This window comes from Bombus terrestris, chromosome 8 (assembly GCF_910591885.1).
Source record: "Bombus terrestris chromosome 8, iyBomTerr1.2, whole genome shotgun sequence".
In the NCBI taxonomy this organism is placed as follows: domain Eukaryota; kingdom Metazoa; phylum Arthropoda; class Insecta; order Hymenoptera; family Apidae; genus Bombus; species Bombus terrestris.
The window spans coordinates 1,447,342-1,461,780 of NC_063276.1; the positions used below are offsets into that span (position 1 = coordinate 1,447,342).

At 41.6% G+C, this 14,439-nt stretch overlaps 1 protein-coding gene across 1 annotated transcript in view; it reads right to left on the reverse strand.

Moving 5' to 3' along the window:
- LOC100642333 (G1/S-specific cyclin-D2) overlaps positions 1–14,439 on the reverse strand; it is a 52,213-nt gene that overhangs the window by 13,310 nt on the left and 24,464 nt on the right. Inside the window, exon 3 of the mRNA XM_012310915.3 lies at positions 1,513–1,675. Coding sequence (XP_012166305.1) covers positions 1,513–1,675 — 163 coding nt within the window. The remainder of the gene's footprint in view (positions 1–1,512; positions 1,676–14,439) is intronic.

Consider the following 14,439-nt stretch of genomic DNA (forward strand, 5'->3'; position numbering starts at 1 on the left):
GTAGGACGAACTATAATTTTGTCTTTGTAGAGCTCGGTATTTGGCGCGGTTACCGTATGACAAATTTACAATTTTTACGTACGTTTTTCTATGTAGATCGCATCTCGAATTTCTAAACGTACCTTGCGTTTACCATTTTTACCTAAAAACACTGCGATATCGCGAATAAAGAAGATTTGGATTCGATACAATTTGCCGCGTAAGGTTTCGGTTTGCATCGTCGCTTTGGCGATTAAAATTCCAACTTCCGATCATGTTCTTGACCCATAAATAGTAACTCGCAAGTTATTAATTTCTCATGCGCTTCTTAATGCGAAATCTATTAACCCAAGTAGCAAGAAGTAGTCAACCTTGTTATATTTAAAATAGTATCCGTTCGCGCAACACGCGCATTGTTCAGAAACATTGAAGACACTTTATACGTACATTTTACTTCTGTTATCTCCACAGAAAATAAGAGACGGTTGTAAAAAACAGACAAGAAGTAATTAAGCGTATTTCAAACAGATAGACAAAATAAACATGGATTTTAATTAACATTTTTAAAGAGGCGTGAGTCACTGGCGACGCATGTTGGTTACCAGGAAAATTTTTACTCTTTCGTTAGTACGCGTCACACATATGCCACATATTGTGTTTTAATTTTCTTTAGGATACATGCACGATATCTTATTTGTTCTCGTTCGAGGTACTATGTTATAAACAACGACGAGTCGTCGCTGGTCTTACGACGTATTAAAATTACAGATCGTTCGATAGAAACTGTAAACGTAAATGGTGCGTGGAACAGCTAACGATACGATACGATACGTCACGTATGCAGTAGACTCCCGCATAACGCGAGTTCTTACAACGCAAATTCCTACAACGCGAATTTATATAACCAGTAACGTATTATACCAGGCGTTACACACCGGTCTACTGTATATGCGCGACGAGTAGTTGGCAGTAAGAGGCGATCTAGTCACTGTCCTGCGTTATATGTAGATGTGTGACGCGTTCTAAAAGCCGCTTGGATCGTCCGCTTAGCATGTTTTACTATTACGTAATATTTAAAAATATGTGTAATATATTATATTTAAAATTTCGAACGTTCGAAACTTGGCTCGTGAACATGTGCGACTATTTGCTTAGACGGCGGTAGCGAAAGGGTTAAACCAACTTTAACGTCTTCCACATAATTTTCACCGTCACCCTTCTCATCCCTCGGAAAAATTCCTAAACGGAAGATTTCCGGATGGAAGGTCCCTAAATCGAATAATTGCCAAAGTTAGAAATCTGAGAACAACCGCAGGCAAACGCGCGAAGATCCACTCGATCCTCCTACAAGCCTGAATTCGAATTTTCCCCCGTAAACGGGGTTACACGTTGCCAGAGTTAAAAATCATCGTTCGTCATTTACCTTTGTTCCTTCGAATTTTCCACGGTACAGCGGGAACGCATTCGCCATGCACGCTCATCCCACACACATAAATACATATGCAGAGGTCGGTAATCCTGATCGTTTCTCACCTCTGGCGCTGAGGGCGATGAAGGTCTGCGCGTGCCTCCTGACCATCACCGGGTCCCAGGTACGTGGCACCGGCAGTCTGCTCAGGATGTGCATCAGGAAGTCACCGGGTGTTACGGCGGACAATTCCCATTTCAGCTTCGAGACGACCAACTGCTCCCACCTCTGTAACAATCATCCAGACGAGAACACGGCTTAGACGATCGCATCATCCAATCTCGTTACATTAGCGTTACGTTGGCGGAAGTTTTTTTCTAAGGAATTTTCTACTTCGGGGAATAGGTTTGAAGGGGTTAGACGTGGGTAGTTGGTGGGTGTAATATGGCGATGCGTGAGAACAGATAAGACGACGACTCTCTAAGCTGCATCGGAGATTGGATAGATAGCTTTTTGTTCGGGATTTCTGATGTTCTGTAAATAGATCGTTGGTTTGTGTGTGTACCATGGATTTCATATATCACTGGTGGACGCTTTTATGGAGAGAATCAATTGGACGTTATTTTGGGTGAGGTTTCGAATATTCGGTCTTAGGAGAAAAAGTTGACAATTATTTTGGATGATGTTTTGGATGTTCGCTTATATAAGAAGGAATTAGGAATTTCCTTATAAATCATGGTACCAGTTTCATATTTTAGAAGTTGAATATGCATGGAATAATTTGAACGTAAGATGGAAGATCGAATTTTAGACAGTAGTTTAAAATTCCCGTTTAAAATTACTTTTAGATATTTCGTATCACGTATTAAGATACTTCGCGCAACGCGTGATGAGAATACGAGGAATTCCACGTGTTACGCGTTTAATGCGATGAATATCCTTTACGTTACATGCTGAACATCGTCGATACACCGGACACCCTTCGTATTACGCGTTCAATACACCGGGCATCCTTCACTTTCCGTGTTTATTCTTACACTTGCCAATTTGCATATCGGACGTTTCTAATATCAGTATCGAACGTTTCGCAAGTACAAAGTACGCTATCGCGAGATCCGTTATGTTGAAACGTAATCGAGACGAACGTTAAAGTCGTTCGAACGTGCTATTACGCGAGAATTTCTTTTTAAATTTAACGTCAAGTTCTAATATCGTTACTTTATTTATTTATACTTTTAAAATAATTATAGACGTATTAAAGATAAATTCTCCCATGGAAGACCATGGCTTTACACGTTGTATTCTGTTATATATTGATTGGGATAATCTGAACTCGCAAGAATGATTAAATAGGCGATATTATACGCGATACGTTTTCACGACACGAAGCAACGTAATAATATCCTTGCAATAATAAACGCGCAGCACTTTATAAAAACTAGCAGCGAACTCGCTCACATCGCTATGAATCTTATCCAGCCAACCGACCGTTCAAATACCTTCGTAAATCACTGTATACGCCATTAACATTCCAAATTTCAAACAAACTCGAACATTAACGATTCCTCCTCTTCTAACAAAAAAAATCAGACAAATTAATCACAAACAATATAATCTCCGTTATATAAAATCTTGAGAACCGTGAATTAAAAAATATTACACGCATTGAATATTCCCAGTTATCCACGAATAGCCGATTTAAGTTTGCATACAAACAGGTACATGCGTTAGTTCCTCGCCGCGCGTGTATCGTCGTCCCGATCGTAGTAACCGTGCACAGTGTACACGTACCGCTCTCTGTTTCCTTTCCGTTCTCGCGGATGAGCTGCTCGCTCGAGTACGTCGTAGTACCCTCGTTTTCTCTCGAGCGTGAAATTACACAGCGGCTATACTACGTGGAGTACTACGCGTCCTTCGGCTTGATTAAAAGTCCATTGAATTCGGTGGGTATATACGCTACTACTCAAGGTTCTGAAAGTCTCTTACGAAACGGCGCGACGTGACGTGTCCGTGCCACGCCGTATGGCTTTCGTACGTTCGCCAAATAAAGCGCGATGGCCTCGTGGCATCGCGTTTCTTAATGAATCGTCGTTAGCATCCTCCTGTTAACAATGTCCCTGTTCGATGCCCGCAAATATCTTTGATCGATATTAGGAAAGCTATGGCGAACAGGCAAAGGTTGGAACGTCGATCGCTGTGACCGGCTGTTCCTTCGGATTCAGGAGCATTCGGAGCACGTACTTCGAAGAATCGAGAGAAACGAATTTTTTTAAATCTACTTGCTCGTTCGTTACTTTTTCCATACGGCGATTCGTCGATCTATTAATCAGAGTCTAAATTTCTAAATCTTATCTAAAACATTGATTGAGTTTTTAAATCGACCGCTTTCTAACTACGTCAAATCGATCGTTCGAAACGAAATTCGACAGGGAACCATCGAATTGTATCTTTCAACGAAATAGCCGCAGATATATTGGTGGTACAGGTACGAAACGGAAGAAAGTGGTTTTTTTAGTCTGTTTCCTGAGCTACTTCTTAGCCGGATACCTTTCCTCAGGTGTGAAATTAAAACTTCAGCAAAATGGAAATAACGTCGGCTAGTTAAGAATTAAAGAACGTTTGAAACCATAAATCATTTTACATATTTTGTGCATGGAAAATAATATTGGCAATCATCGCGAGTTAACAGGTTAATTATCAGAGCTTCTTTGGTCCTCCAAGGATTTCTCGGATCTTTCTGGTTTATCTTACGGAAGCTTATCGTCTTCTTGCTCGGTTCACCCTCTTCGATCGACCTCTTATATACGAGAAGGCGAAGCTTTATACTCGAGTGCGTGCGTATATGCTCGTAACGCGACACGCAGTGCCAGTGAATGAAACAAAGACGGCGGCGCGCAGTGGTATAGGCGTGATTTTTACGCGGCAGCCAGCCGCGATTCTCAAGTAGCGTCGGAGTCGATAGCTGCACCCACCGTGCAGGCAGGCAGTCGACAGCTCCTCCACGCGACGCGACGAAAATGATTCAGACGATGGTACAGGAAGTTTCTTTCGTTCGATAGAATTTTAAATATTATCATCGATACATATACACGTGTACGTTATCATCGAATAAGACTATAAATTTTCTATGTAGCTCGATCGTTCTCTGTTTCCCCAATCGATAGTTTCATTTTCGTCTCTTTGCTTAGATGAAAACGACGCAATACACGACTAATATTCGATTCCCAAAAAACGAACGACTTATTTTCATAAATTCGTTCGTCGTACAAAGACGCATATCGATCGAACCATTCGCATAGCGATATACCGTGCGATAGAACCTTCTAATGGCGAAACGTTCGAATAATACAACGCATAGGTGCACCGAAGCCTTCCTGTATCGACTCGTTCGAGTAGTACAACGCTCACACATGGTAGAAACCTGAACAGCGTAGGTTCTACTACGCCATACTCTTTCAAAAAAAGAAGTTGCCCTTCCATACGGAGTGACTGGCCAGCCCCACGGCGCGGCGGCGGTCGCTTTCGCGGTGATCGGGAATCGCAGAAGAAAGAGGGTACGCTCCGTAATATCTCGTGGATGGTCGCGTAAGTACGTACACAGCAGTGGTGTGTCACGGAATGCGTGACGGTGCAACGACGCGATGCGCCGGGGCTACGCACGCCACGGTACGATGCGTACGCGAGCGTAAACGTAACGATTCCGCGGGAGGCCAACGATCCGCTTCAGGGATACCACGTTTTACTATTTATAAAGCAACTCGCCGGTTGCGTTTTCTTGATCGCCGATGATCTCGGTGAGAGCCACGGCGCGGCGTAACGACGACGACGACGACGACGGCGTTGTACATAGGCAAGACAAGTCGCTGCGCCTCGGTCTTTGGCCGCCTTCGGACGAGCCTCGTATCCTCCTCCTCCTCTTCCTTGTTTCGTTTTGTTATTTCCTTTTGGAATATCTGGTGTCGTGGCGCGAGCGTGAGCCCGCGTGTTAGATGATGCAACGTCGCCGCGGTTGCACTTGTGCATTTGCATTTTTCCACGACGGCCATAGCCTAGGAAACCGGGTTCTCACGAGAGGACGAGGTCTGCTTCGTTGGAATGTTAGAGCCCCTCGTTCTTTTTTCTTCCCTTCTCCCTTTACGTCTGTGTACTCGTGTACAGGGTGTTTCAAGGAGGTTCGCTAGAGATTTGGGTGCAAGTCGTTCGAGCGAAGGAATTGGCGTTACGGAAAGCATTTGGTAGAAAATAATTTGAAGGTAAATTGCGGCGGTGATCTTTTTGCTTTCTTCGGAAGGCCAGGTTTTAGAATTTATATTCAAGCTACTGACCGATCTGTGCGCAACACCTGGTATACTTCTACCCTGTCTATCTGGTGCCTCGTCCGATTAAATGGAATCGAATGGCGTTCGATGGCGAGTTCTGGTGCGAAGGGAAACGCGAACGTGTTCGTCATGCTTCCAGGGTAATTTGTTCGAAGATGGCGTTTAGAATCGATGACTCGCTGTGGAGTTGTTGCGCCACTTGAAAATATCTCTCGAGCTACGACTGACGTTTGATCGTTCGACTCGTGACGCGGTGCAACGTTTATTGTTATCACTAGGTTGCAGATGCTTATGGAAATTCATATCGTTATAAACACAGCTAATGCGATCGAACATGACCGATCGTTCGTGGCATCTGCTAAGCGTCATAAAGGATATTCTACTTTGTATATTTTATACGTCTTTGCTCCTTATGCGTATTTCGTACATTTACGCGCATTTAAATAAATGCATAGAAACGACAACAATAAAACGGACTAATTATCGCTAATGGATTGGCTAATGAATTTATTAATTACACATACGCAAGACGTAGAGACGAGGTGGGCACGTTATTTTTCATTCAGAAAACGTGCAATTGTTTGATGCGAAGGAATATGAAAAATGGCGAAAAGGGGTAAAGTAAGGTAAAGGCAAGAAATGCACCGAGCGAGCATATCGACTGGCCAATATCGCTTTATTATCATTTAGTTGAACTTCCTGTTGGCTTTCTACCGGCTCGATATGCGTTATCGACCACGAAATCGAGAGAGAAAGTCGACACCGAGCTTGAAACAGAAAGAAGAAGGAGCACGCTGTGAGACGTGGAATATTCGAGTTCTACACATATGGTATGTCCACAGGTGCAAATGGCTGTTGTAATAAACGTGTACAGTGGAAACAGGAACGTAACCTCGATTAAAAGGACCATACATCGAACAATAAAGAAGAAGAATATTATTAGATCAAGCGATCATCGATTCTATATTTTTTATTTATATCACTTTGTATTATTTTATACTTACGATTATTTTACGATATTTCCTACGCCTTAAAGTTATTCAAGTCTAGAAGAATAATTGCTAAAGTGCTCAAATAAATACTGGAATAATAACTGAATCGCCGAATGCTGGAGGAATATTCGACGTATCTCTTCGGTACGTTTCACGAGCTTTAATAATGAAATAAACGTGTCGTTTATTTCGCCAGCAAGAGTACGCGAAATAGTACGTAAGGGAAATACCTTGCGAGTATATGCCTGGTACTATTTCCAATGAGTAATAATTCATGGATCGATGAAAAAAAAGAGGGGAGGACCAGGAAGAGAAGAACGTGCTCGTCTCGAAAAATCTCGGCGACTGGTTCGGACCGGTTGACAAAGCGAGAATAGAAAAGCTGATTGCCAACGTCCGGAATGAACGCATTCCATGCAAAGAAGATAAGAGGTTATGTGGAAGATTATCGCAGCTGGTTGTTGAATTTTTTAGAAATATTTGCATTCCAATCGCAGGGAATTCTAATTTATCGAAGAGCGGTATAAAATGCCTAAAAATAGTTATAATACATTCTAATCGATGCTAATGCAGAAATTCGTACTTAATGAATTATTCCATAACATAAATTTGTATACTTACAGTAACTGTCTTTGAATAATTTGCGACTACGCTGACATGCCACTGTCAGCCATCTACGGTCGAAGTATTATCTACAGGCTGGTTTTTTCCAACAGTATAGAGAGCGTTGCATATGGCATCAGGTAGAACGCCAAATGGGCGAAAGAATAACTCACCGGGCATTAACGAGCCTTTAAAAACACAGGTTGGGAATTTCCAGCAATAAAACTGAACTGCGTTTTCTTATGTCTTCGCCGTGTAATTTTCCCTTTTCTGTCTTAACCTGAACAAAAGTCGACGCGCAAAAGTCGACGCAAGTTTTCCAAAAGTTATCCCCGAGTTTCCAATATTTGTACAAAGTATCCTCAATTCTTTGTACTAACAAATGGTTTAAGTTTAGCCGATAAAAGAAGCTAGAAGAAAATCAGACAAGCGATAACCGATATTATTGTTCGTTATACGTATTACGTTACTAGGACTTACGTTAACCGAGTACGACGCGAAAATGTAACGTGAGAAAGAGCAAAATATAGCTGCATCGTAAACCAAGTCACGTTCAAGGCTTTAACAGAAGTTGCGTGTAAAAAAAGTACGAGTTGTACGAGGGTGAGGAGAACAACTTGATACGCTACTGGGTATTCATGGTATTGCGGTAGTGCGTATCGTGTGTACGCGTACCTACTTTGCGTAGACGTGCACGCATGCGCACGCACGAATGACGCAACGCGTGTGCACGCGTGATCCACGTGCAATTTAACCCTCTGCGGTCTCGTCTGGCAGGACTCGAAACCATAGTTTACGATTATTATCTGCCGATCGAATTAAACTAGCCGGAGAGAAAGTACGAACAACGCAAAATTTGATCAAAGGCTCGATGATACTACTAAGAATTATTCGACGATACGATTGAAGATATACGCGATCTCGCGAAAGTATTCGAATACTCGCAGTGAAGCGAAACATCTCGAAATTTCATTAGTCGTCCGTCGTAGTACAATTTGAAAGCGATCGAAAGATGTACACCAAATCCACGAATATCAGTCGTTTTAACCACGCGCGTTAATTAAGTACAAAGTTTCCTTAGGTGATTAAAAGCGCATAAATAAGCCACTAGTAGCAAAGGATATGTCGCTCCATTTTACGTAGATATTTACGAAGTTAATGAGAAATTACTGGACGTAGAAGGAACGCGGTTCTTTAACGACTTATACCGTGTGGCTTTTAAAAACTTAGCCATGCAGATATCTGTGGTATGCAGCAGCCAATTTCTGATATTATCGAAGGAACTATAAGACCTATAATAACAATGATCGTAATTAAAGTTGATGTACAATTATGTTAAAGAGCCGATCGTAGAAGCTTAACGATAAGATCGTAGATATCCGAGAAATTCTTATTCGACGTAACAGGCTCTGAAAATAACGGCTGTTATTTACTAGATCTACCTATTGAGAAATCACCCCTTTATCGCTGGCCTCACTACTATCGATACTTGTTTGCGTTAACGGCTATCCGGTTATTAGTTCAACTTCGGACCCAACCTGAATTGGATCTACGTCATCAGCTTCTCGTCACCGATTCTAACGAAGATGGCGTTTCCGATTCGTCGAGTGGAACGTAGCGGTTCGATTTATCCTCGCCTCGTTCTTCGAATTATTTTCAACGGGATTAAATTATAGAACCACGATCTGAGACCTATATTCGTGCGTGGCTTATTAATTTCATCGTACGTAAGAATTGCTCTTTTTATTTCTCTGTGCACGGTCAACTCTTTCGTGGTAGATATTATATCAATAATTAGTAATTAGTATTAGTAATTATATTAATGTTATAAAATATCTTTCCTCGGATTTCGATAACAACTACTTCCATAGGCAAATTCCATCTGTACTTGGGAAAATTAACCTCTGTACCTTCACAACGCAATTTAAACCGTTGATATATCAGTCGACGAAACACAGGATAAATTACTCTGACATATGTTGCTTCACAGAGATAAGACATCGTGTGAAATCGGATAAAACGCGGTGATAGTGGAGTCGCGTAGTGATTATGGTTATTTTGTTGTAATTACACGGGCTCCATGTGGTAGAACGTTGCTTAATTTTCCGTTTTCGAAAATGATCAACTTTCAAAGTTCCAGATGACGAACGAAGGGTGGAATCAGTGCGACAGGTGGTGAGCGCCGAAAGAAAGGGTATCGCGCGAGTTGCACAAATTTCGATACTCTGCTTCGGCTAATGTGTGTACTTTTATTTTTACTTTTATCGATAAATGACGGCGATTTAACAAGGAAAAATAGGGATGCAAAGATAGAATGTTTACGTTAACAAAGAATAACGAAAACATACGGAGAACGAACGATAATCCGTTTGATCGAACGGTATATCGCGTTACGCGGAAAAAAAGAAGACGAGAACGCGAGAAGGAAGGAGATTCCGTGGCTGCGATTAATTTTTGCCAACGAGAGCGGCTTGAATTCTAGACAGACCGAGCGACGGAAACGGCGAAAGCGAGCAACAAAGCTAACGGACAATAGGTTTCCTTGAGAGGAGAAACGCGGAGGGTTACGTCCCTGCCATTACCTGGCCGGTTCCGAGAAACGGGGGTCCGATTTATCTGGTTCGCAATGAGGAATCGATAGGAGGTGGCCTGCAACGAAAAGGTAGACGCCGATGTTGTGCATCGGGTGTCCCAAGAAACGTTAGTCTCGTGGGAAATTGAAGGAAAAGATCTAAGCGTTTATCAGGTAGTTTAATTTAAAAAAAAAAAAAAAAAAAAAAAAAGATGCCTGGACGAAAATAAACAGTCGTAGATTCTCGAAACACCGTGTTTTTTGTGAGCAATAAGGTGTAAACTTAGTAAATAAAGCCGTAGATAAACAGACGTAGATTCCCGAAACACCCTGTATTTCGTGAGCAATAAAGTGTAAACGTAGTAAGTGGACGTATCATAGGATGGACGATAAGATAACGGGATGTAAATTTTATGTATGTAGGGTATCGAGTAAGTCGCGAAGCAAGTATTTTCTATTAAAAATCTATACGCGCGTTTTATTATCCTGTAGACTCTTCGCTTCGATCTATAATTTACCGGCTACTGTGGTATAACGTATAATACCACGCTAATATATCATCCGTGCTGCGACATACAGATCACCTATTTATCTCTAGGATATAGTAACATTCCGCTTAATATATTCCATATATGTATGGATAAATGAATATCAACGAATACAGAGGGTTAACGAACCTTCTTATTTCCCTCGTAACGCAAAAAGAAGCAAACGATAAAAATTCCTCATCCACCGAACAAGAATTCTCATCCGTTCGTTGAACCATGCTCGCTAAAAAGGACCGAGAATCTAAATAAATACAAAAAGGAGTACAATAGAATGATCGATAGGTTCGATAGATGGCAGCACCATCGCGCGGAGCTGAATGGGTCAAACAGTTGGGACACCGAGTGGATGGAAGGGCAGAGGGAATCCGTGGAGGGAGGAGAGAGTCGGAGAGAAAGTGAGAAGAAAAGGTAGAAAACGAGCCGACGTGGAACGGTGGAGAGAAGCCTCCTTTCGATTGGAAGGAGAAAGAGGGGAGAAAGAATGATGCAGGATCGAAGGGCGGCGCCTGTGAGCAAGGTGTTTACCATTCTGGCCAAAAATAAAGTACAAAAGGCCAAGGTATAGAGGGCTCCTTCTCTCGGCGTAACTGGCAACAAAAAGCAGAATCACCGTCCGCGCATTCCTTAGCCCTCCATGGGCGTAAGGCATTCCCAGGGAGAGGAAAGGACCCTCTTCGAAACGGCGCTCGAGGGGTCGTTTTCTGGTCCTTCTAGTAGCCATCTATGGCTGCGTCGTTTAACGCTGGCCAGTGCCACTTACGGGAATTGTCTCTCCCGCTCTCTCTCTCTCTCTCTCACGATCTTTTTTTCTGCAGGACATCTGCTCCGATTACCGGAGAATACGACGGGTCCTTTTTCGCACGTAAGAAACTCCCTTCTTCATCGGTAACGCGCCACCCTACCGGAATAGCCATTCTCTCATTCTCTCTTCTTTCGCCGCCTTTATCGGCACTCCTGGTGAGATATGGACGCGAGACACCAGAGGGAAACCACGGTGTTTCTTTGACCATTTGGTGTCCGTTATTCTATTCAGGTACTGGCGCCTGGAAGCTTTTGGAAACACCCTCTTCTAAGCTTGAATTAGGTTGGTCAGGGTGATTCAGAGTTTGAACTGTTTAGATGGATTTCTAGATAGTCTTCGTCGAAGGGTAGATTTTTAATGATTTTGTCGGTGTTTGTGCGTTGATGGAAAGTTGATTATTAAAGAATATAGGTCAACTGGTGTGGATCGTTGAGAAAGAATAAACGCTGGACTTTGGAGGAACAAGCAGATTTGGAAATTACGCGTGAAAAATGTGTATAAGAAATAACCTTTTGAAGTAAGATAACGCTCGTCGTTATGGGAAAAATTTGTCACTTCGTTATCTAAATTTCGCTTAAATTTTTCATAAATTTACCCCATCGAAGAGACTGGCTCGAGCAAATTTAAATTTGAAATGAATATTTTCAATACGCGTATTTATATATTTATTTAGGACGGTGAAAGAAGGCTGTGCAGCGTATATAGATAGACGCATCGTTGTATTTCTGACGATTCCTTTCCAGGAATCGCGTGGGACAGCTGCTTCCAATGTCGACTTTTATTTGTGCATGTGCTTATGCATCCTGTACCGTAAAACGTATATTTTTCAATTTTTCATGGACCGAAAACAGCTTGTTTAAGAGTAAACAGATAACGAATGAATCGGTAGAACGCATAACGAAACTACACCGAAGAGATATTCGCCGTACCAAAGTCGAGAATTGACTAAGAGTCCGACGAAACGAATAGCAACTGCTACGATAAGAGAAACTTAAAAACGGTTGTTACGAAGCAATTGTATCGTCTTCGAATTATATCGGAATTTCAAGTTTTTAACGTTTTAATAAAATTCTCCAAAGGCAAATTCCTTTTAAAAAATTACCATAATTTTTAATATGGCTCATCTAGAAAGCTATTACTGAATGGTGGAGGTTCTTAAAGAACTTGTTGCAACCTTGTCCGACTTGTTTCTACGTTCACTTTGGAGAAGAACGGCGGTGACCTCATCGTGCGTGTCTGACGTGGTACTGGCAGCGACTACTGATTCCTTCAGCCTGCCGCACGTGCTCTGCTTTTTGTCAGAATTTTCATCGTTTCGCCAACATTTTTCTGCATAACTGCTTCTAATACTAAACTATTTTCGAGAAATCTTTTCTGAATTTACGAACGGAAATCGTAAAGTATCTTTATCACCGTGCTATTTATACCACGTTTTTAATTTTAAATCTAATTTAAATTCTTCCTCTATCGTCTTACTTTTTCTTCCTTTCGCACAGTCTGTCTTTTAATACATCTCAAGCGAAGTAAGAGACAGGATGCTATAACGGCTGCATCAATTTACTCGATAATTATTTATTCATTAATCAGAAATTCGAAAAAAGTTATTTTCAATGCTTACGAGTTCGTTGGCCTTAAAATTCTTCGTTTAATTTAATCTTTGTCAATTCTGCGACTCGATCAAACTTCTTATCAACGAAAATAACAAAATAAATCTCGCAAAGCCGCTACAAGGAGAGAAAACAGGTTTATCTCGATAGGTGAGACGCTATTCATCGTGTAAGACTCCTAAACCACTATGACGCAAGGAATTAACTTAAATCGCATTAAATAACGTACGAATATTACATATGTAATAAAAAAAAGAGACACATAGACAGAGACGTCTAAGAATATAACGAGATAACTATTCTACGCATAATATATACGATACGGAGAATTGAAATAGATCATTTTGTTTGGAATCAAATAAAACGTTGGAGGAACCAATTTCTAGAAAAATGTCAATGTACCACGGTGAGCCAGCTACGGGTACCCGCATACTCTCGATCATCGTCCAAAATTATGTTTCATACCATTCGAAGAAATTGAGAAGGATCGATGTACGAGCAACGGTTACGCGTTTTCGAGGGTTAGGCGGACCCCGGGAAAACGTAATTAAGATTCACTTTGTGCCTCCTAGAAACGCTCGGTTCTGACTACGAGGCTTTTGTGTTTCTCTAAGATCGATCGTTTCCTGCCTCGATCGTTTTCGATTTTTAATGAACGTTTTAATTAATCGATGGTATAACACGTACCTTGGAAATTCTTCGCTCGTATGATGTTATTTTTGTCGTACCGATTAGATATTTTTCCGAGAACCACGACAAATATCCTTTACTAGGAAAAATCCTAACCGGAAAATCGCTAGAGAAAGGAATATCTAAACACCACGTCCTCGAAACCTCCTCTACAATTTGTATTGCTTCGAATTAGTAACATCGTCCGAGAAACTGCTGTATAACCTACGGATTATCTCGTTTAATCCAAACGCGACCGAAACTAAGTCATTTTTCTGCAAAAAGAAATAAGCGGAAATGTTGGAACCGATGGAACGAGATCTGGAGCGACGAAATCGATCGTCTCGATGCTTCCTGTGAAACGAGAAGAACGGTTCCAACGACACGTGGTACGTCACATCCGCATTCGAGGCCAACGTGGACGAAAAGAATCGAGCCGCTGTTGCTTTTAGAAGTTAGAAAGCCAATTCTCGCGGTATATCTGGCCTTGGCTCGATCAATATTTACGAACATCCGGCTTACGAAGATCAAATACCAAGACGCTACGTTCGATCGGGGGCTCGTATAAGGAACCCTCGCGACAAGTCCTCGTGTAACACGGTAGCTCGTACAAACGGAAGTTTGCACTCGATTTCCATGGAATCATCGTGACCGGATTCGCAAATCCTTTGCTACGCCATATTTGGAATTGTGCCGGATTTATTTTGCGAAAACTATCGCTTGCGTCTAGAATAGTCTAAGAAAAGATTTCGTCCTAACGTATTTTCAATAATTTAATGTCTCTTTCTTCTTTGTTTTGTCTATTTTACTCGAAGAATAGATCAAAGAATATCCTTACAATTTTTGAAATCAAAGCGAAGAACACGAAATTCACGGTACACTGAAATTTTAAGCTTCTTCGAGTATTTTCGATATTCGAAATACCATTGACAGAAGGTAT